This window comes from Rhineura floridana, chromosome 3 (assembly GCF_030035675.1).
Source record: "Rhineura floridana isolate rRhiFlo1 chromosome 3, rRhiFlo1.hap2, whole genome shotgun sequence".
Classification (NCBI taxonomy): domain Eukaryota; kingdom Metazoa; phylum Chordata; class Lepidosauria; order Squamata; family Rhineuridae; genus Rhineura; species Rhineura floridana.
The window spans coordinates 550,001-573,850 of record NC_084482.1 but is presented as its reverse complement, the minus strand read 5'-3'; the positions used below and the strand labels follow the sequence as shown (position 1 = coordinate 573,850).

General features: G+C 43.6%; 2 protein-coding genes across 6 annotated transcripts in view; both read left to right on the top strand.

Annotated features, from left to right (window-relative positions):
* The window catches only part of S1PR2 (sphingosine-1-phosphate receptor 2), a 65,224-nt gene extending 49,647 nt beyond the window's left edge, over positions 1-15,577 (top strand). For all 5 annotated transcript variants that reach the window (XM_061613741.1, XM_061613743.1, XM_061613739.1 and 2 more), the window contains one exon: positions 8,962-15,577. In XM_061613741.1, the coding sequence (XP_061469725.1) occupies positions 9,089-10,141 (1,053 nt within the window). In that variant the 5' untranslated portion in view covers positions 8,962-9,088 and the 3' untranslated portion in view covers positions 10,142-15,577. The remainder of the gene's footprint in view (positions 1-8,961) is intronic.
* The window catches only part of DNMT1 (DNA methyltransferase 1), a 196,514-nt gene that overhangs the window by 65,282 nt on the left and 107,382 nt on the right, over positions 1-23,850 (top strand). The gene's annotated exons all lie outside the window — the stretch shown is intronic.

Here is a 23,850-nt window from a genome sequence, read left to right as displayed (position 1 = left end):
AAGGGATTCTGAGGAACTGAGACAAATAGTGGTAACAAGAGAGGAAGTTCTAGGCTTAATGGACAATATAAAAACTGACAAATCACCAGGCCCGGATGGCATCCACCCGAGAGTTCTCAAAGAACTCAAAGGTGAAATTGCTGATCTGCTAACTAAAATATGTAACTTGTCCCTTGGGTCCTCCTCCGTGCCTGAGGACTGGAAAGTGGCAAATGTAACGCCAATCTTCAAAAAGGGATCCAGAGGGGATCCCGGAAATTACAGGCCAGTTAGCTTAACTTCTGTCCCTGGAAAACTGGTAGAAAGTATTATTAAAGCTAGATTAACTAAGCACATAGAAGAACAAGCTTTGCTGAAGCAGAGCCAGCATGGCTTCTGCAAGAGAAAGTCCTGTCTCAGTAACCTATTAGAATTCTTTGAAAGTGTCAGCAAGCATATAGATAGAGGTGATCCAGTGGACATAGTGTACTTAGACTTTCAAAAAGTGTTTGACAAGGTACCTCACCAAAGACTTGTGAGGAAGCTTAGCAGTCATGGAATAAGAGGAGAGGTCCTCTTGTGGATAAGGAATTGGTTAAGAAGCAGAAAGCAGAGAGTAGGAATCAACGGACAGTTCTCCCAATGGAGGGCTGTAGAAAGTGGAGTCCCTCAAGGATCGGTATTGGGACCTGTACTTTTCAACTTGTTCATTAATGACCTAGAATTAGGAGTGAGCAGTGAAGTGGCCAAGTTTGCTGACGACACTAAATTGTTCAGGTTGTTAAAACAAAAAGGGATTGCAAAGAGCGCCAAACAGACCTCTCCAAACTGAGTGAATGGGCGGAAAAATGGCAAATGCAATTCAATATAAACAAGTGTAAAATTATGCATATTGGAGCAAAAAATCTGAATTTCACATATACGCTCATGGGGTCTGAACTGGTGGTGACCGACCAGGAGAGAGACCTCGGGGTTGTAGTGGACAGCACAATGAAAATGTCGACCCAGTGTGCGGCAGCTGTGAAAAAGGCAAATTCCATGCTAGCGATAATTAGGAAAGGTATTGAAAATAAAACAGCTGATATCATAATGCCATTGTATAAATCTATGGTGCGGCCACATTTGGAATACTGTGTACAGTTCTGGTCGCCTCATCTCAAAAAGGATATTCTAGAGTTGGAAAAGGTTCAAAAGAGGGCAACCAGAATGATCAAGGGGATGGAGCGACTCCCTTACGAGGAAAGGTTGCAGCATTTGGGGCTTTTTAGTTTAGAGAAAAGGCGGGTCAGAGGACACATGATAGAAGTGTATAAAATTATGCATGGCATTAGAAAGTGGATAGAGAAAAGTTCTTCTCCCTCTCTCATAATACTAGAACTCGTGGACGTTCAAGGAAGCTGAATGTTGGAAGATTCAGGAGAGACAAAAGGAAGTACTTCTTTACTCAGTGCATAGTTAAACTATGGAATTTGCTCCCACAAGATGCAGTAATGGCCACCAGCTTGGATGGCTTTAAAAGAAGATTAGACAAATTCATGGAGGACAGGGCTATCAATGGCTACTAGCCGTGATGGCTGTGCTCTGCCACCCTAGTCAGAGGCAGCATGCTTCTGAAAACCAGTTGCCGGAAGCCTCAGGAGGGGAGAGTGTTCTTGCACTCGGGTCCTGCTTGCGGGCTTCCCCCAGGCACCTGGTTGGCCACTGTGAGAACAGGATGCTGGACTAGATGGGCCACTGGCCTGATCCAGCAGGCTCTTCTTATGTTCTTATGTTCTTACTCATTTCTCAGACCTCTTTCTGAAGTGAAGGGTCAAATCTGTAAAGAAGTTTGGAGCAGCCACATTAAAAGATAAGGGCAGGGCATTCCAGGCAGGGGGTTGCCAACCCTGCTTGGATATGGATGTCTTTGCAGACGATCCCTAGTCAAGCTTTACCAACAGCACAATGCAAACTATATCTACTTAGAAGTAAGTCCTGTTGAGTTCTATGGGGGCTTAGTCCCTTAGTACGTGTGTTTAGAATTGCAGCCTTTAGGGGCATCTATCTTTACTCCTGAATGCTCCCATCTAACATCTACAGTGGCCTTCTGGTGACTGCCCTAGCCTGAGGGAAACCCTTCTTGCCGAAAGCAAGTAGGCTAGATTAAATGTTCCCTACCCAGGCTCCTTCTTTTAGCTAAGATGTCTATCTTAATTTCCATTCAGGGATTTTTTTTATTGGATGCTCCAAGCAACTGTGATTGATGCTTAATGTATCATGCTTAATTACATCACTCAGGCCCATCCCGTGACATCACTAGGGCCCACCCCATGACATCACTCAGGCCCACCCCCCTGACATCACTAGGGCCCACCCCTGAAATCTCAGGTTTTGGGATGTGTCTGACCTGGCAACCCCAGTTATTACTGTTTTTGAAGCAAACATACTTGCATCTATCAGGGTTGGAGTGACTTTCCACTGGAGGATTTGGGCCATCCACAATTACACTGAAGGCAAAGGAACTGTCTTTTGAAGCTCTCGCAGGGTAAAAGCAAAGGCAGTTATATCAGACTATATACTGTATATGAATCGCTGGCTATGCAAGGCACTGATTGGTTGTCTATTGCAGCCTCTCAGTGTGGCTTCTTTGGGGTAGGGGGTGTCTGGGGAGGAGTTCCTCTTTAAACTGGCAACCTGGAAATGAGGCGTGTGCCTTAAATTTTATGCGCACTGAGAAGCAGCCCAGTGACTGGCAGGGCCTGTCTTCTCAACAGAAAATAGCAAAGGAACAGCAATTGGCCTTTTTGAGGGAGGGGGGCACCCTTGAGAAGGACGGGTGGTAGGACAGCCTTTCTGCCCCTTTCCCCCAACCGTTCCTCTAATGAGTGCACAGTTTGTCTTAGTTTACATCCACACCGTACATTTAATCCTGAGAAATGTTGGTTCTTAGGGGTGCTTGGAATTTCACCTCTGTGAGGGATAAACTACAGTTCCTAGTATTCTTGGGGGGAAACCATGTGCTTTAAATGTATGGTGTGTACAGAGCCATAGTCCTTCAAGCACCTATAGTCAAACGCAGATCCCGACAGGGCTGAGATGCTTTGGCTTCCTGGAGGCAAAAACCATAACAAGGGTGAGGTGAACAGCCTGTCGGCCTGGTTCTGCAGACAGAGTTGGGTTAAGGCCAGGATTCAAAATGTTTAGTGTGAATATAATGCTAATGTAATGCAGTAAGTAAGAGACTGAGCTGTAAACCAGGAAGGCTTTGTTACAAATCTCACCTCAGCAATGTCCTTAGGCAACCCACTCTTCTCTAAGAGTGCATTCAGATAGGCGTGTGTTGTGTGATCAGTGCTCCTCATGCATGGAAATGTTTCAGTGCAGCCACATCCAGTGCATCACATTGTTGAAATCAAAATGTCAGCCTGTATTCCCCTTCCCCACCGCATTAATCCAGATGTACCCTTTTCTTGGAAAATCCAGTAAATTTAAAAAGAGAGAGGAAGATGGTTGCCAATGGTCCATTTGCAATACTTGAACGACCCATTTGGAATATTAAGCCCCCATTTGGAAGCACCCTAAGACTCAGCAGCTCCCCATTAGCAAAATACAAACAACAATACTGACCTACTTTACAGCACTGTTGTAAAGATTAAAGGGATAATGCACATTAAGCCCTTTGAATTCTCTAATAGATGTCTTATTACTTGGTTTGCTATTAATGACTTCTTTTTTTATCATTAATTTTTATTCAAATTTTCAAAGACAAGAAACAAAACAAAACAAAAACAACCAAACAATAAAATAAAATGTTGACTTCCAATTTGTCGCAGATCAGTTATAGGTCTACAATATATAACAATCCTATCTCTAAAATTATATTATAAAATCACTTTCCTCCAGTAGTTATCTTAATTAATCATCAAATCTCATAAACATTATTTTATTCTTTCCACAAAAAGTCCAAGAGAGGTTTCAATTCCTTGAAAGATATATCTTTCAATTTTTCTCCAAATAAACATATCGCTTAATCCATCTAATTCAAATATGTTAGGCCCAATAATTTCAATAGCCATTCTTCCATTATCTATATTAATTCCATCTTCCATCTTCAATAATCCTGTTAAGTCCAGTAGTTTCAGTAGCCATTCTTCCGTTATCAGTATCCCATAATAATCTTGTTGTCATAGCCATAGTCCAAGTAAACATATCAATTAATCCATCTCATCAAATCTGTTAAGTCCAATAATTTCCATAACCATTCTTCCATTATCAATATTAATTCCATCTTCCATCTTCAATAGTCCTGTTAAATCCAGTGGTTTCAGTATCCATTCATCCATTATCAGTATCCCATGATGATCTTCCTGTCATAGCCATAGTCATATAACAAGAGTCTGATGGGAATTTCCCCCATCACAAATATGTCCTTGCCATCAATTCTGAATATGTTGTTGAAATATTGTTGTAAAGTCACATCTCTGCTCCGGGTGCATCTCTGCTCTGTCACATATTTGTAGTTAATTCCGTAACTTTTTTCTATGTCAAGCCCCATCATATCATTCCAGTCAAGAATTCTGAATATGTTGCTGAAATATTGCTGCAAAGTCGTATCTCTGTTCTTCTTTTTTACAAAATGCACTGGCTCATCTCTTAAGAGTTTCTCCACTGTCACATATCTGTAACCAACTCCATAGATTTTTTCTATGTCAAGCTCCATCACATCATTCCAGTCCAGAAAATTATCCAAGACATTGATAACTTTACAACCAAAATCTTCATTAATTTCTTCAGAGACAATGTTGAATTCCAAACAGTAAACTTTATTTCTAACATCCATAAACTCCAAATCTTTTTCCAATTTCACATTTGTTCCAATCTCCAGGGCTTGTAGCTTCCCTATCCCATCAAACTCCTCTCTCACAAAATCCATTGTTTCTTTAAGCTCCTGCGAAATTTTGTTAAATTCAATTTTCATCTCCTGTCTACCCTGTCTCAGGGTTTGTTTCGTTATCTCAATCTCAGCCATTATTTTCTGAAACATAATTTCTTCCATGGTCTCAATCACTTTCCTGGTTGTCTTTCTTAAAACCACAGAAACAAAAATTATTTCAGCCACAATTGGGTTAATGTTCCAGGCTTGCTTATATCAGTGTAGACAATACAGCCTGCCTTATCTCTATGTATTCAGGAATACAAAAACAAACTTAGTTCCCAACATCAAAACAATTAGTAGCGTCGTGAATAAGCAGATTCGTCAAAATGAAATAGACCAAAAAAAAAGTTTTTGTTCCCCCCTCCTTGAAATAGAAATCCCTCTTCCGTTGGTATCTTTAGAATGCACCTCCAGGACAGCTTTTTGCGATAAAAACAAAGATAAGCTTTTTCGATTTCTTTCCTCCTTAATTTCGTTAGTGAAAGAGAAAAGCCATAAACTCACCTAGAAGTTCTTCACAGCTGATTCATTGACAAATCTCTTTTTTGCTACACCAATTTAAAACAAGTAAAAAAAGAAAATAGAAAGAAGGATGCTTATCTGCCTGTTGAAGTCCGTTTTTCTTTAAAGAAAAGATAAACATGTCGCTGTAATCAGCAAGAGCTTGATGAAAGTCCATCCGGCATTGCAGTTTGAACCTTCTCTCATAAATAAATGAAATCCAGTCCTCCCCACAAAAACAGGCTTTGTGGTTGATCTCTATGTTTCTCCCTGACCGGGAGAAAATCTTTACCAGTCAAAAAGAGCGTTGTGACTGATTTTAAAGCTGAAAAAGCTTCTTCTGAGACAAGAGCTCGTCTCAGAGGCAGCACAGGCAAAGCATCCCTTCCCGGAAGTCCTATTAATGACTTCTTCTCAGCCCTGGTTTCCTATCTGTGAAATGGAAATATCAGTTTACCTCACAGGATCGTTGTGAATAAAGATTTCTAAATGACTTCGAACTGTCCAAATGGCTGGCTTTCCCAGTGCTAAACATGAATGGCAAGGAGATATTCTTAAGAAGAGGCCCGGGAGTTCAGTGAAAAACAACACTGGTTTTGCACAATGGTGCTGAGCTACCTCTACTGATCCAGCTAGCATGGCCCAGCATGGGGTTTGTACAATCCCAGTGTAGATTTCAGGTGTTGTAGGTATGGCTAAGTTAACTAGCTGTATTGGGACCAGACATGCCGGACGATGAACAGATGGAACAGAAAGAGAATAGTCACCCTTTTTAACACTTACTGTAGCCTTCCCCAACCTGTTCCCCTCCAGATGTTTTGGACTACAACTCCCATCAGCTCCAGCCAACATGGTCAATGGTGAGGAATGCTGGGAGTTGTAGTCCAAAGCTGGAGGACACCAGCTTGAGGAAGGCTGACTTACTAGAATGGAAATTTTAGCTCTAATATTAGTTATCAACAGGGATCTCTTATGCACACACCACTGTATGCTCTTTTCACTGGAGCCCCTCAAGAGATCCCCAGTGGAATCCCCATCGCTCTGTCTGGCACTGTTGAGGGTAAATTGTGCCCTGTGGGAACAGCAAAGAGGGAGCCCCCCCTGGGAGCAGCCTGTCAAGCTCATGCTCTGAAGGTCACCACAGTTAGGAAGGGTGCAGGGGCTGAACACTATATAAGACAATGCTGACATTAGCAATCTGGAATTGCAAGGGACAGGGTGGTCAACAGTCAGGGATGATGAGAGCTGTAGTCCTGCAACATTTGGAGGGTGCCAGTTTTGGGAAAGACTGGTCTAAGGGGTGGTGTGTTTAAACACATGCACATAATGAATTAGAAGGGGGAAGACTCTGTTTTTGTTCAGAGGCACTCATACATTTTATTTAACATCTACATGAAACCGCTGGGAGAGGTTGTTCGGGCGTTTGGAGTTCGGTGCCACCAGTATGCTGATGACACCCAACTCTATGTCTCCTTTCCACCTAAAGCCAAGGAAGCTGTCTTGGTTTTAAACCGGTGTCTGACGTCAGTGGTGGATTGGATGAGGGTGAACAAATTGAAGCTTAATCCAGACAAGACAGAGGTGCTCCTGGTCAGTCGTAAGGCAGATCAGGGAATAGGGATACAGCCTGTGCTGGATGGGGTTATACTCCCCCTGAAGACACAGGTTCGCAGTTCGGGTGTCCTCCTGGACTGAGCTTTAAATTTGGATTCCCAGGTTTCTGCAGTGGCCAGGAGTGCTTTTGCACATTTGAGATTAGTGCGCCAACTGCGCCCGTTCCTTGACCTGTCCGACTTGGCCACGGTGACACATGCCTTAGTCACATCCCGTTTAGATTACTATAATGCGCTCTATGTGGGGCTGCCTCTGAAGACTGCTCGGAAACTTCAGCTGGTACAACGTGCTGCAGCCAGAATGTTAACTGGGGCTGATTACAGGGACCATACAACTCCCCTGTTAAAAAAGCTCCACTGGCTGCCAGTTTGTTTCCGGACATAATTCATAGTGCTGGTGCTGAGCTATAAAGCCCTACACGGCTTGGGTCCAGGCTATTTGTCAGACCACATCGCCCTCTATGTGCCTCCCCGGGCCCTGAGATCCTCAGGAGAGGCCCTTCTTTCAATACCTTCATCCGTACAAGTACAACTAGTGAGCATACGAGATAGGGCCTTCTCGGTGGTGGCCCCTAGGCTTTGGAATTCCCTCCCTAAGGAGATAAGAATGGCCTCTTTCCTGCAGCCCTTTCGTCAACAGGTAAAAACTTTCTTATTTCAGCAAGCCTTTGATTCTGAAGACGGCTAAGGATAGGCCCAAAAGGAGGTTATATTGTTCTTGCTTGTTTATTTTTTAATTATTCTGATTTTATGAGTATAGTTTTTAATTATCAGAAACAGTTTAATGCTATTTTAAATTAGAGTTCATTTTTTAATTATATCTGTCTATATTTATTTATTTATGTATTAGATGCTTTTAACTTTGGTAGGCTTTAATTGTATTTGTTTTTTATCTGGAAGCCGCCGTGAGTTCCAATTTGGAAACACGGCGGGGTATAAATAAAGTTAATAATTACCCAGAGTTGCTTTCGAGGAGGTGGAATTGAGCACATGATATAGGAGATGCAATATAAGATGTAAAACACACACACACAAGTTGGCAGTCCTGGCAAGGGAACCATAGCCTTGCCTACTGGTGCTATAGAATATTGTAGTTGTACATAGTTCCACATGGTTTGTATTTTTAACGAAGAGACCTTTGCAAAGAGAAGGAAAAGTGTATGTAGAAACATTCTATCCAGACTCTGCTGCCCCGACTTGAGGAGTTGAAAGTGGAGCAAGCAGTTGTGCCTATAAGAATCTGAAGGGGGCAATATTACCAGAGTGTTGCCAATATGGGAGCCCTTTTCTTGTATATGCCTGAGGTCTGCTGATGGCTTAAGGGCATCATACTTCAATACAAAACAGAAAAGAGGTTATTTAACTTTAGAGCAAACTCTTCATAAAACAAAATGTGATATGGGTATTGCTCTTCTCAGTAACTCCACACTAGTGACCAGAATACGGGGAGGCAATGGTAGGTTTCTTAATAAGCAACTGCATAGAACATTGTCTGCACATTTTTCTTTCTATCTCCATTAGTAAAAGGCTAAAGCAGGACTTGGGAACCTGTAGCCCTCCAGATATCGCCAGACTTCAATTCCCATCATCCCTGACCTTTGGCTCTATTGGCTGGGGCTGATGGGAGTTGTAGCCCAACAACATCTGGAGGCCCACACAGGTTCACCATTCTTGGGTTAAAGACTTGCTCTTTCATTTTTATTTTTGAAAGAAAGTTGCATTCTTGCAGAGTGTGTGTGTGTTCTGCAAGCACCCACACACACTCCGCATGCCATGTCCCGGTTGTTGAATGGCAGGTTGAGATACCAAAGATTAATACTTTTCGTACACATGTCCCTCTATAATTCCATAGCCATTGGCTGTATCTTACATTGCCTTCTTCCGCCACCCCCTACTTGCTCTTTGTTCTCAGTTCCTAACCCTGTTAATTTTGTGTGTCTTCACTGTCTCCAGGCTTCACCAAGTTGGCCCCTCAGTCCCTCTCTTCTGAATGAACCTGTTTCTGCTGTGGTCTTGTCTCAATGTCCTCTAATACAGACGTCCCTGGGTGGGCACCAGTATAACCTGTCCTGGGAAAGCCATGGGGAACATCTATGAATTCTACTTCAACAAGAGCAAGATTGTGGAGCATTACAACTACACCAAGGATAAGCTGGAGATCGACGAGAACCCTTCGCTGCCATTCGTCACCATTGCCATTATTGTGCTTTGCTGCTTTATTATCCTGGAGAATCTGCTGGTGCTTCTGTCTGTCTGGAGGAACAAGAAGTTCCACTCGGCCATGTTCATCTTCATTGGCAACCTGGCCTTTTCAGACTTGCTGGCCGGCTCAGCCTTCATTGCCAATGTTGTGCTCTCAGGGCCAGCCACATTCTGCCTCACCCCAGTGCAGTGGTTTGTGCGAGAGGGCACAGCCTTTGCCACATTGGCAGCCTCAGTCTTCAGTCTGTTGGCCATTGCTATAGAGCGGCATGTGGCCATCACAAAGGTGAAGGTCTACAGCAGCGACAAGAACTGCCGGATGGTGCTTCTGATTGGGGCCTGCTGGGTCATCTCGGCAGCCATCGGGGGGTTGCCCATCCTTGGCTGGAACTGCATGGCTGACCTTAACCAGTGCTCCACTGTCTTACCACTTTACTCCAAACACTACATCGTCTTTGTGGTCACCATCTTCACTGCCATCCTCTTCTCTATCGTGGTCCTCTACGTCCGGATCTATCGCATTGTCCGTTCCAGCCATGCTGAGATGGCTGGCTCCCAGACTATAGCCTTGCTTAGGACGGTCACCTTTGTCCTGGGGGCCTTCATCATCTGCTGGCTGCCTGCCTTCATCATCCTCTTGATAGACGCTTCGTGCGGAAGGAAGTCTTGCACCATCCTTTACAAGTCAAAATATTTCTTTGCCTTTGCTACCCTCAATTCAGCCATCAACCCTCTCATCTACACCCTCCGCAGCAAGGACATGAGGAAGGAATTCCTCCGAGTGCTCTGCTGCTGGGGGATGATGGGGCAGGGGAAGCCTTCGGAGCGTTGCATGATTCCCCTCCGCAGTTCCAGTTCCTTGGACAGATGCACCCAAAAACAGGACCTTCCCACTTCACCTTTCATGAAGGAGCATTCCACATTTGTGTGAAAAGACATGAGGAAGGGGAGTGTGGGGTGAACAATGGACCTGAAAGAGTGGTACAAAGAGGCGATGTGGTACATGGGGTGCAAACATTGTCCTGGGGGCCAAATCAACCTGCCTCAGACATATGTGGAGATGTCCCTTTGTTCACCAGACCTGCTCAGTATTAGAACTTTCTGTTAGAAGGTGTGTGTGTATGTATGTGAGAGAAAGAGGAAGGCTGGCTGAATAATCTGAAGTGTGATGGAGAGAGTAGCTGTTAAGCTACTGGCAGCCTGCTTTGGTACAATTCTTCTCCTGTGCCCTGGCTGGTTTGTACACCCACCTTTCCTTTTGTCCTGCATCTCAAAGAATGCTTTCATGTGCTTTGTTCCCCATCTTCCCAAAGCCTTCACTCCCTCTGTCCATGGAAATGTCAATCAGTCACTCTGATCTGTTTGCCTCTTTCTCTGCCTGTGAGGCGTCTGCACTCTGGCCTTGGTTTTAATTTGGCCATAGAGGGTGCCTGAGAGGAGTCAAGGGGGCTTCCTTGAGCTACTGAAGCTGAAAACAGATGCAAAACATTTCAGGGGCACTTTAATAGCTCCATTGCTGCCTGCGGTGTGTGTGTGCACGCTGGTATGTATGTATGTAAGCTGCTGCTCTGGGCACTGCTCAGACTAGTTTTGCAGGGTTTTTGTGCACTTCAGGTTGAGCCAGGAAAAGGCCAGTTCCTCCCTTCAGAACGGGAAGGCAAGGCTGATTCCAAAAATACATGTATGGCTGGCATGGATACATATTGGCTAGAGTTGTCACATCAGTTAAGCCAAGTTATATGCGCTCCCCATCTCCGCCAGATCACTATTGCAGCTGTTTTAAAAGTGTCCTGATTCACCATCATTTAGTAAGATGAAGGATGAATACCAGTCCCCCACTTAAAAGTTATTTTTATTTTTTAACATACCTCACTGAACAGAGGACATTCAGCTTCTCCAGCATTAGGTTAACATCTCCTGGTTTTAAAAGTGTCTTGGGGTTTTTTGTTTTTGTGTTTTTGCAAAACAGCAATCAAGCTTTTTTTTATTTTAAACTCTCTCCTGCCTTGCCTGGCTGAGTGGGGAAGGGGACAGAGCCACGCGTAAGGGGAAAATCCTGCTGGAACTGTTAGCCTCTGTGCACAGCCTTAGTCTGTAAAGTTGCAGCCTTGCCTCAAGGTGTTGCCCATGGAATAGCAGAGCAGGAGTCACACACAACCTGTAGGTAAGTGCAGACAGAGGTATAAAGAAAGGGTGGACTAAAACGAAGAATCTTTGAAGTGAGACAGATAAATTCTCATTTTGCTTCTTCTAGGCTTCCATAAGGAAGGGGGGAGCTGAAAAGAGGCTGAACATTCCAAAAATTGTCACAGACACCCAGGGTTAGCATTTGGGTGTTTTGGCCTTGTGTAATCTAATGTGTCCCTGTGCAGGGCTGTAGTTCAGTGGTAGAGCATCTGCTTTGCATGCTGAAGGTCACAAGTTCAATCCTCGGCATCTCCAGGTAGGGCTGGAAGAGAACCCTTGCCTGAAACTCTGAAGAGCTGCTGCCAGACAGTGTGGACAACACTGAGCTAGATGGACTAGTGGTCTGACTTGGTATGGCAGTTTCCTGTGTTCCATTTTAATGGGGGTACATCTACATAGATTCTGTTGCTTTGTCAACTGTCAGCAGCAGGCCTCTTGGTTGTTGCCAGGGGACTAAGCAAAAGCCAGAAAACACCGTGTCTCAAATGTCTTCGTCTGCGTCCCTAGCATAGGCTGCAGTTTTGTTTTTTATTTCTCTGAGGCTTCCTCAAGTTTACTTAAGTTTGTTAAGGAGGAAAGCTTAGCTGATAGTGGGCTCATTGGTTTAGGTGCCTGAAGTGGAAAAGCCAAGTGTTAATCTCTCCTACAAATTTTCATGAGATACATTCCTGGGAGCTGCAACATCAAAAGATGAGCACTTATCCACATATTAGCAAATGTAGCCTTTTAAAAGGGGTGCAAAGGCTACCCTCCCCTCTGTCTCAGCAATGCACTATAATTCAGGAATATATTTTTTTTTTAATCCTAAGGGCAATAAAATTGACTAAACCAGCAGCCACTTGCTTGCTAGCTGCTCTTTCCCCCCACTCTGTGGGATTGTATGGGATTTGGGGGAACGCTCCCTTATTGCAAGGCTTCCCCCTTACAACACTGCCATCATGATTCAATTAAATTGTTGCCCTTACCAAATCAGGGCTGATGCCAAGGTAGCAGTGAGGTAGCATGGTTAAAAAGGTTACAGATGATGGCAGAAGCAACCATCATCTGTAACCTCCTTAACAGTGCAATCCTATGCATGTCTACTCAGAGCCAAGTCCTGTTGAGTTCAATTTAACTTTCTCCCAGGTAAGTGTGTGTAGGATTGATGCCTCATTGAACAGACTTGACTAATTCAGTTGAGTCATCAGAATCAATAACCCTCTTTCTTTCATTGCTCTCTGTGTATGTGTGTGTGGGGGGGAAGGTTGGATTTGTGTACACATGCAACCTCCCTTAGGATGCATCCCTTGTTCTAACCTGTAATACCAGCCCTCAGAAAGAGGCCTTTGACTTCCAGCCCATCTGTAACAATTTTTCTATAGTGTGAGAAACAAAGGTCTGTTGTGGGCTTGGAGGTGGTGGGTTTGTGAGGCTGGGGGTATTGCTAAGGAAGAGGTGAGAAGAAGTGTGTATGTGGGCATTTCCTTCAAGGAAAGAGCCAGAAGTGGGTAGTTGTCCTGATGGCAGAGCTGCTGCAGCTGGAAGCATGATTCAGCTAGCATGATGTGCAGGGACATGCCATTGAGAGTGAGAGGAGGATGTTTTTATGAATGGGAATGAGATGCAGGCGTGGGAATCACATCCCTTCTCAAGCAGGGGTAATGCAGCCCAGGGGCTAGCAGAGGCGGGTGATTGCTTTATATAACCCTTCCTCCTCTGTGCTGCCTTCACTCCAGAACAACATTTTGTAGAATTAAGCCCTTGCATTATTATTATTTTTAAATCCTTTCCCTAGCTAAAAACTATAAAAATGTTGCTTCTCAGTTTAACATGGCTGGTGGTTCTAAACAATATAGAAATGTAATAGTTGCATATGGAATAAAATCTGGAGGAAATCTGTTGTCTGTTAATAGAAAAGTATGCTCCCTGTGAAACGCCATAAAGAGTACACAACAAATCACCCAGGATATATCTGAACTAGAGCTGTATCAGCTCCAGAATATGTGAATTGAGATCACTTTACTTGGTTGATCTGCCGATCAGTTGCAATATCTCTTTGAAGCGGATTTTTAAAAAAACGCACCCAAGCTGATCCCACCAGGTTTTGTAGTAAAAAGGGGGTGGGGTTTGACTAGCGTCATATGCCCCCGGTTTCAGAAAAGAGAGGTGAAGACACACTGGAACCGATAGAACAGTGAGTGTCTCTACCTCCAGTTTCCACAGGAGGCTGTCACTTCTCTAGTTATACACTTAAGTACTGAAGGGTACAGACTCTGGGTACATAGTAAAGCATATGTCACAAAGAGCAAGGTGCATAGGATGGGTGAAATTGCAAAGTATTTCACCCAGGTGCAAGCATGTAGCAAGCCACTGTGGCTTACCCTCCTGTGGATAAGCATAAGCAGCTAAACAGACTATGAAGGGAAGATTTCTGCTTGCAAGCGTTCTTTGAGTCAAATTACAGTGCAATCCTATGCATATGTACTTAGAAGAAAGAGTTGGATAGGACTTACTCCCAGATTAGTCTATGTAGGATTGCCACATAAAACTGTAGACCCTGTGAAGCATATGTGTGCTTGGGCTGTTTGTCGTGGCAATGAAGTATCTCTCTCTGTGTGTGTGCTTGTGTGTACACAAACTCTTTGTGAAAGTGCCAGTAGGTATGGATGTGTGACGTTGCCTATTTCCATGTATTTCTGAGTTGCCGTTTTGTACATCTGCCTTGACGTAGGTGTACTGCCTGTATCCACACAATCAGAGCCAGTGACATGTGCGTTTAGGCTGGTGCCTGTGCTTGTTCATACGTGTGAGTGTATGCATTTTGTGTGACTGGGCATGGAGTATTGTTGTGCTCCAGCAATAACATGGCACTGCAGGGACATTTGTGTAGATGTGGTGTGTTGCCCTGCATGACCTCTGGCTCTGTATTCCCGTGTCTGGTTTTTGTGCTTGCTTATTCCTCTCTTCTCTTCAGTCAGGGACAGAGCCCTTGGCTGCTTTCAACAGGGATAGCTATATGGTGCTTAAGTGCACCATCCACACCTGGAGGCAGTGAGGGTGACCCCACCTCTGCTTCAGGAGCTTGTTGCCAGCTACTGCAAGCAAATTTCCTATTTATTGGCAGTGGGGTTTGAAGGGAATGAATGTGCACTCAGATGGCAATTTTTGTTTTGTTTTTCCAGAGTGTTTAGAGTGGCAGAGTAGAGAAGGATTGTTGCCTGTGCTGTGTCCATTTATCCACTATTGTCTCTGTTTGGAGGTTTTGCAGAGTTTCATAGAACTTCAAAACCCTGTTTAATTGGACACAGCACTGAGACAAAAGTGTGCGTGTGTGTCTAATGGCTCTACCAAGCCTTCTTTAGTTCTCTTAAGAACTGTTGATTGTCCCCACTTCAGCCCCCTAGGCTCTGCTGCCACATCCAAATTCAGCCTGTGGTACGTGGCCCCTTGTGTCTATCGCTTCCATCATGAGCGTGGACTGTTTGGGGCAGGTTATTGCAAGAATTCTATTCTGCGCCTGCAAAGAGCTTTAGACCTAGAAGTTATATCTGGGGGACACAAGCATTTGAGATCACAGATAGCTGCCTTCTGGACATGCCTTTTTACACCATTGGTCCCCCATCGTTCTTACTGTGTCAAGGCAGAAATGGGTTAGAGTGCATATCTGTAGTGCTGACTTTCTTTCTTTCTTTCTTTCTTTCTTTCTTTCTTTCTTTCTTTCTTTCTTTCTTTCTTTCTTTCTTTCTTTCTTTCTTTCTTTCTTTCTTTGCTGCTGGAGATAATACTGGATGAAAGCTTGGAGATCTTTTAGAATTTTCAGCATCCTCACTAAATTACCATTGCCAGGATTATGTGGAGGAATCCATGACATTTAAAAATATATGAAGCTGACAATAAGCTGGTGGGGTATAGACAGAGCAAACCCAATGTTGGAAAAGCACTGGGCCAGTATTTGGAAGGATCCTAGAAGGAGGAGTGGGAAGGAGGGCCAGTATACTACTCTATACCACTATGTTGCAGAGTCTCTATTTCTCTCTCTCCCTTTCTTGCACACACCAAATGGTACGGTCTTTGCTGCTGCCATCCCTTGCCCAACAGAATATTGCCTGTGGAAACACTAACTTTTCGAGGGTTTTTTTATATATATATATAAAATTCACCCTTTTAATGGACATTTGTATGTATTAAAATGTTACTTCTACAGTGTGGCCTTGTGCATTTTTCCCCCCTTACCTGTGCCATCCGAAGACATACACATTTGCAAAAGATTTGAGACTTGTTAGCTTATCATTGAGGAAATTTTTATCAGCAGGAGTCTCTGCTTTGAACAGAAGCATAAAAGGTTCTAGGTTCTGCCCACCTGCTCCCTGCCTCTTTCTTAGAGACTTACGGAAGAGGTTTTTCATGCCACACATGTAAAATATATCCTTACGGCATTTTGTGCTAGAAGAATGTTAATGTGGGACAAAATACAGAAGCCCAAAATTGCTTAATCCAAGAATGTCCACTCAGTGCAAGTTTTACATTTGTATTCTGAAAGAGGTGGTACAGTCTAGTAAGAGTAAACTTTGAAAGTGTAGTATAAATCAAGGATGGAGAAAATGTCCAGATGTTGCTGGACTACAGCTTTCATAATCCCTGACCACTGTCCATGCTAGCTGAAACTGATGGGAGTTGGAAGTTTATCAACATCTGGAGAACCACTGGTTTGCCATCCTTGTATTGTAATCCAATAAGTATCATGATCTAATTCATTTTAAGCCAATTTGAGCCTTAGGTCCACCTTACTTGTCTTTGCTCTTATCAGAAGTTATGGGGGGTGGGGTTAGCAGAATGTTGAGTGGTTGTTTAGACTACTTGATTCTGCTCTGAAGCATGGTGGCTACCTCCATGGCATCACAACTGTGAGGTGACCACATGCAGGAACTCCACCCTGTAGATGTCCCTTTCACTGCCTTCCTACGTGGGAGGACAGGGTTGGGAAATCTGTGGCTCTCCCCATGTTATTGGACTACAACTCTCATCATCCCTGATTATTGGCCTTCCTGTCTGAGGCTGATGAGAGTTGGCCTCCAGCAATATCTGAAGAGCTACAGATTTCTCATAGCTGTATAGTTTTTCCAGAAGGGCACCATCTACAGTAGTGATAGGCAGCAGGTAGTCCTGGTTTCAATCTGCTCTTTGGGCGCTTTATCCTCTACTGAGTCCATAATGTGAAAGGCCTCTTCCCTTGTGCACATCATACCTGCCTTCTCCTATGCAAACTAACGCAGTTAAGAGTGGCAAGATCAGGCATCACAGGGCCTATCGCTCTATGAATGCCATCATTCTTACATAGCAAAGATTACACATGTGGGCAGCATGACTTCATTTGCAGCTTGTTCACCCTCTGTTTATGTTAAGAGTGTGCTGGCTAAGGCTGATGGGAGTTGTACCCAAAACCTCTGGAGGTCACTACATTCGGGTAGGCTGGCCTAATACATGAGCTGGTGGTGAAAATGCTGTATTCCTATGAACCTCCAGCTCAGAGCTTACGGTACTTGTTTTTTTTGGGTCCAAGCCCATTCTGTAATGAAATGATGGGAAAGAATAGGTTCATCTAGGCTGTGCATGCAATGGGACCATAATCCAAATTGTGAAGATCTGCCCAGGCGGCCTGCTGGGTCAAATCTTGTTTCTTCCTCCAATCCACATCAGTGAAGAGGAAATGGCAGTGTGCATTTCTTTGTACCTGGCCTCCCTGATTCCGTCCTGTCCCTTCCTTGGGGTGCAGTGGTGGAGGAAATCTCCTTCATCCATGTAACCGTTAGCAGATGAAATAGAGCAATATCTGGGAACACCCGTCCTTCGCTTCTCTTCCCTTCTCTCTTCTCCCCTTGCACCCACACACCCTGTATGGCTGGGGCGGTGGGAGCCAAGCTCTTTCACATCCTCGGGGATGGAATGATTGCACAAGATTGTTTTTCTATTAAGCCTCCCACCACCCCCATCTCCCTAGAGGGATCCCTGCTGAGAACATCACTTTCCTTTGCTCAGGAAGGCTTAGCACAGCAGCTCAAATTTAACTTTGGGGACGGGGGTAGTGTTGATAGGACTAGGGAGCCATGTTCCTTTGGGTGTAAAGTGGCAACTCTACTGATGTAAACAAGCCATCTTTCTGACTGTCTCACAGCCAGAGAATTATTCATAGCTGCTGTTTGTTCAACCTTACCTATGGCCTAGATCAAGAAGAGCAACTGGTGACCTGGAGGCTAGATAAGTGGGGAATCTAGCTCTTCAGAGGTTGTTGAGCTCTAACTCCCAACATCCCCAGCCAGCAAGGCCAATGGTCAAGAATTGTAAAAGTTGTTACCCAGCAACAGGGCAAAGGCTTCCCATTCTTGCCTTATAACAACCCAGCCTATTTGAATTAAAAAATATGTTTTGTGTTGTAAATAAAAAACCAAGTGATAATTTCATACTTTAAAATTCCAAACAGAGCAGAGAGATCATTGTATATGAAATGTCCTAGTTATGCTTGAGGATGTGCATAATTGCTTTGAATCCTTAATTTTAGTTTGTGCCAGCTTTACTGCAGAATCTGACTATTTATGAGAAGGTCAGTTTGTGCAATGTCTGGTGGCATTCAGTGGAGCCATGTGGATACCTGTGGCAGTGTTATTGACCTGAAGATGCAAGTTCCCACACCTTAAATGCAGGTGGCAAAGCCTGGGGGCCAGATGTGCTCTAGTATCATCAAGGATAATGTTCTTGGTGGTTGGTTGTCCATTTTTGTGAGGAATGTTTGCAATGGTAAATTTTGAAGTGCAGGAGCTCATCATGAAAGCCCCTGTAGTCACACCCCCAAAGAGGGTCTATAGCCATGCCCCCAAGGCAGCTGTATGGATCTATTACACACAGAGACACACTTGTGGACACAGCACATACCATAATACCCAGTTTATTGGGATCAGTATGACTAATCCCATGTATAATTTCTTGGGAGTCAGCTCCATGGAACTCAATGGTGCTTGCTTCTGACGTTCACTTTGTACCTTCAATCAAATCATCTTCAGCAAGGGAAAATGCAAGATAACTTTTAATTATCTTGTAAATGTGTTATGATTTGAATGGCTAGCCTGAAACACTACATTGCTGGATTCTTGCTTCTACGTCTGTTGTTGCTAGTAGGGATGAAGGAGAAAATTGATTCCGTTTGTATTTAAAGCACGAGTGGGAACCTTTGGCCCTCCAGATGTTGTTCAACTACAATATCAGCCCCAAAAAGCATGGCCAATGGTCTGAGATGATGGGAGTTGTAGTTTAGCAACATCTGGAGGGCCAAAGGTTCCCCAACTCTGATTTAAAGGCAAACCTACCTAATTAGCACTTTACAAAACAATACACAAACTGAAACAGTCGTCCTTTGAAATGTGCACTTCTCTGAATTTTGCAGTGTAGTTTTCTAAGCAATTTGTACAAAAAAAGGGTGAAGTGTGCATTTCATTTTCACTAACATGCATTTTATGTATTAGTGAAATAACACACAAAAGTGCATTATATCTGGGAAAATTACAAAAGTGTGTGTGTGTATGTTACACGTCATCACAATCGTATGGGGTGAGAGAATGGAGGCTATGCCTGCCCATTTGCTCCACCCCCACCTTTGTATCACCACTGGCCTATCTATGCATTGGAGGGCATTTCTATAGAGGTGTTGTATCCTGCATGATCTGGGGGAGCCCATATACACAGAGCAGGCTCCTCTGTACAGATGTGCCCTTCCAACACCTGGAAGTTGGGGCCACTGGAACAGAGGGGCAGCCCCACTGTCTACTTTATTATGATCACATGAACCTAATGCCTGAATAGGGATCTTGAGTGTCCCTAGTCTATAAATACCTTTTGGCATCATCGTTCAGGAACTTTTGGAAGCAATTGCCTCCATAGCTGCAGATCCCTTTAACATTCCTTTGAGGCTGGCCTGCCTCTCCCAGATAACTTTCCCAGTGAACTTTCAAAGCATAGACTTCCAGATGCAGAAATGTTAAGGAATCTGGTTGATAGCTGCAGTGTGTCAGAACAATAGAATGTAACAAATGAAACATCAAGCGAAGAAAAAGTCCATAGAAGGTACAAATATAATTTCCAATCCAGAGTTGTTGAACATTTATTTCTTGTTTGTATTTATTCCATAATTTTTTTGCTGCTTTTCTGCCAGAGTTGCCCACACAGTGGCTTACAATCCCAATTAAAATATATACAATAATAAAAATAAAGACAATGAATACACAATTTTTAAAGAAAACTGTAAAATCCTACAACCGATTAGAACACCAGGTCACATAGGAGATCAGTAAGCATTAAACAATTTGTTAGATGGGCTGTTTTCAAAGCCTCAAGAAAAAAAGTTGGGAGGTAAGGAGCCAGTCAGGCCTCCTAGAGGAGGGAGTTTCAGAGACCATATGCCACTATGGAAAAGGCCCTGTCCAATGTGCACCAGTTCAGTTTCAGAATGACTAAGGTGGGATGCAAGACAGTGGCTGTGATCACACTAGTTGCATACAGCAAAGCATTTCTATCAGCCACACCTGGAGGGAGAACGGGTTGATCTGCTGCTCAACTGCAAAATCTCTTTGAAGCAATAAAAAAAAACACGCACTCAAGCTATTCTCACCAGGATTTACAGTAAAAACGGACAGGGTTTGACTAGCGTCGTGTGCCCCCGTTTTCAGAAGAGAGAGGTGGAGAAGCACTGGAACCAGCAGAACAGGGAGTGTGTGTCTACCCAGAGGCTATGTACAAACCACAGTGTTAATGTGCACATGGCTTGCACAGACCCACTTTTTGTGTGTTTGCTTTTGTACACATTTACCCACAAGTGTTTTCAGTTGAATTCTGTCTCATTGTTTGCTACCCACACCAATGGACACTGATTGAAGGGATAATTTTATATTGTGTGTTATCCCCTCCCCTCAGTGAGTACTTCTCCACCCACCCTGAATTCCAGAAACCTGAGGCCCATCACGGATATGTGCACAGGGATTTGTTTGCCTGTGTGCACACGCAGACTTTTTTTTAAAGATACAGGTTTTATGACATACCAGACTTGTCAAAACAGTGGAGTACATATTTTTAAAAGTGTGTGTCATGCCCAGTACTGCCAGCAGCCCACCAAGGAGTGCCACGCGAATGCAAGTAAGTGGTGTGGTGATGATAGATGTTATACAGCAAAACGCCAGCACTCACATTAAAAAAACACCCACCCACGCAATGCATAGTGGTACATCCATCCACAGTTGGGTAACCTGATTTTATGTTGTTGTTGTTTTCCTAACCACATTATCTGTAAATTGGGAAAATCTGAATTAAATGGGGGGAAAGTGCAAGCTGCCACTTGGATGAGGACAATGCTGTGTGGATGATGTGAAAAACATGCACATATGGGATGAATCAAATCCACTTTAAATTGCCTCATGTACACAGTCAGAGCCTCTCCAGATAATTAAACTAGTGGGCAGGATCATATAGGAGCAAGTAAGTAAGTCAACTTTAATTGCTCAGAGCTATTTGCCATCACAATAAAATACGATAAAATACTATAAAATACAAGAGCAGATGTAGGAATATACAAATATTACAAGTATTACAAAATAAAAAGGAGTAGATAAGTATGTGTACATATATGCCCAAAATATATAGTTAAGAATATAATATTAAATATTTAAAAGCTGATCCTGAGCTGAGGCCAAGTGTTTAACGTACTTAGCCCTAATTTTCCCAGCTGCCAGAGCGAAATTTGCCACTTGTTGTGTTACATAGGTGTTGTTGCCCACTAATAGGATAGCTGTTTGCTCCATGGTCGGCCTTCCAGACATAGAGCGGATTATAGGGTATAAGAATTTGTGCCTAGGGTCTTTATAGAGGGAGCATCTCAAGAGGTAGTGGATAATATCCTCCACATCCTCTGATTGGCATATACAAACTCGGAGATGAGGGGGAGTATTAGCATAGCTCCTTTCTAACAGGGCTGTAGGCATAGTCTGAAGTCATAAGGCGGTGAATGCTCTTCTCAGAGAGGGTACTGTTAAGAGGGCAAAATAGGGCTCCATGTTAAATGTTTTATACCATGAGTACCCCGGTGAAAAAGGGGATTGGTTGGCTGAGTGGAGAGTCCATCTTTGGGTATATAAGAGTATCCTATCCCTTAACAATTTCTTGGCCCTAGATGATAATTGAGTCGGTAAAAGGTCAATGGAGATCCCATAGGCTGCCATTATAGGTTTTATCCGACTTAGCCATGTAGTTAGGAGGGGTGACCATAATTGCTCAAGAAAGCATTTTTTTGGAAGGCAAGAATCATCCATGGCAGCCAATCTCAGCCAATAAGAGGCCAGCGCAACATGAGCCAGTGATTCAACCGAATGTGAGCCGGTCTCCAACCTTAATAAAGAAACAGGAGTACCACGGGGGGCGGCCAGGATAAATCTAAGAAAGTGATTTTGGACTTTCTCGAGGGGAGAGATGTTGACATAACCCCAAACCTCTGCCCCATATAGAAGTTGTGGGATTATCTTCCTACGGAAGATTTCTACCACTGGGGTGACCAAGCTTCCACCTATGGTGTTGAAAAAGCGACAAAGCTGGTGAGAGGCGTGAGCGGCCTTTAGCCAGGCCGATTCCAGGTGTAAATTCCAAGAGAGATTGGAATTGAAATGAAGGCCCAGGTAGCGGTAACTATGTTGCTGTTGAATAGGCTTACCATTTAATCTCCACACATGCCTAGCCCTTTTCCTTCCAAACACCGCCACCTTGGTCTTAGCATAATTAATCTTGAGATGTTCCCTGGCACAAGATGAGCCCAAACTGGCAAGCAGTCTTCTCATTCCAATTTGGGTAGTAGAAATCAAGGCCAAATTGTCGGCATATAATAACACGGATAGTTTGTCTGTTAAAATTGAGGGCGGGAAATACTGCGCGCTTGAAAGATCCTGGACAATATTATTTATATAAAAATTAAAGAGAAAAGGGGCCAGGAGGCAGCCCTGACGGACCCCTCTTTTAGTAGGGATTTCCTCTGAGAGGAGCCCATTTGCCCCCAATCTCACCCTAAGGGAGGTATCTGAGTGCAGGATTTGCAGTAAGGAGAGAAGGCATCTATCTATATTTGTATTAGCTAATTTTAGCCATAGACGCCCTCTACCTATCCGGTCAAAAGCAGACAAAAAGTCTACAAAAGCGACTAATAATTCTTTTCTATTATAGAAGGCATATTTCTGAATTAGATGAGATAAAATGTAACACTGATCTGACATGGACTTGCCTTTAACAAACCCTGCTTATAGGAGCAAGTGTTATCCTTCAAACATACCCAACTTGGGCCCAAACAATAAAGAGCTTTAAAAAGGTCAACAGCACTTTGAACTAGACTTGGAAGCATTTCTAGAACCAACGCAGCTGAATAATATTGGCATTGTACGTTTCAAGTAACTGTCCATCAGTTACAGTCTGGCAGCAGCACTATGAATCAACTTCAGTTTCCAAAGTACCTTCAAAGGCAGCCTCATGTGGACCACTTTCCAGTAGTCCAAACTGGATGTAACCAAATCACATGTGACAGTGGCCAGATTTGTATTCCTCAGGAACAAACATAATGGACATACCAGCCTACACTGTGCAGAAGCACCTCTGGCCACAGCAGCACCCTGGACCTACCAGGCTCAGAAAAGTTAAAATTTGTTTAAAATGTCATCTAACCTTTTGGGTATTACTGTTAGGGTTTTGTAATCCAAATTCGTATTGCTTTTTCTCCCTTTACTTTCTCTGGCCACAGAAGGAAGGGCAAAGTATTCTGGCCACCAATAATGGAGAAATCTTTTGTTGGCAGTGGAAGATGTCTCATGTCAAATGGATCTGGAAAAAAATCGGGAAAATGTTTCATAAAATGCAGGCCAGATTTCCTAGTGTTCCTTCCAAGCCCCTCCACCTTCTCTGTCTAACCAAATTAATTACACTGGGGACATGAGATATTCAGTCTTTAGTGCAGGGAGTCCAAGAGCTACTGAAGGCCCAAAAAACAAACATTCCCAGGGAAGCTGGAGGGGTCAGTGGCTTCTTTCTGACTTCACAGGCAGCAGATGTCTCAGGGTGGGGAAATATGTTTTTCTTTTGCAAACCAACATCTGTAATGGATTTGCCTGGCTCTGTGTGTACTAGTGACCAGATAAGCCACTAAGCATGATGCAAGAACCATCATCTGTTCAATATATAATTCTTACATATTCAATATATAATTCTCAAAGTGGCATAAAGCACAATTTTAAACCACTAATTATAAAATGAAACCATAAAATGAAACCTGAGAACAATATGGCATACACCTGCAACAAGTGCAAGCTCGTGGCACTGTTGGAAGAAAAGTGAGAGGCCTGGAACGGCGGGTGGCCACACTGAGGACTATAAGAGAAGATGAAGAGTTCTCAGACAGAACGCTGG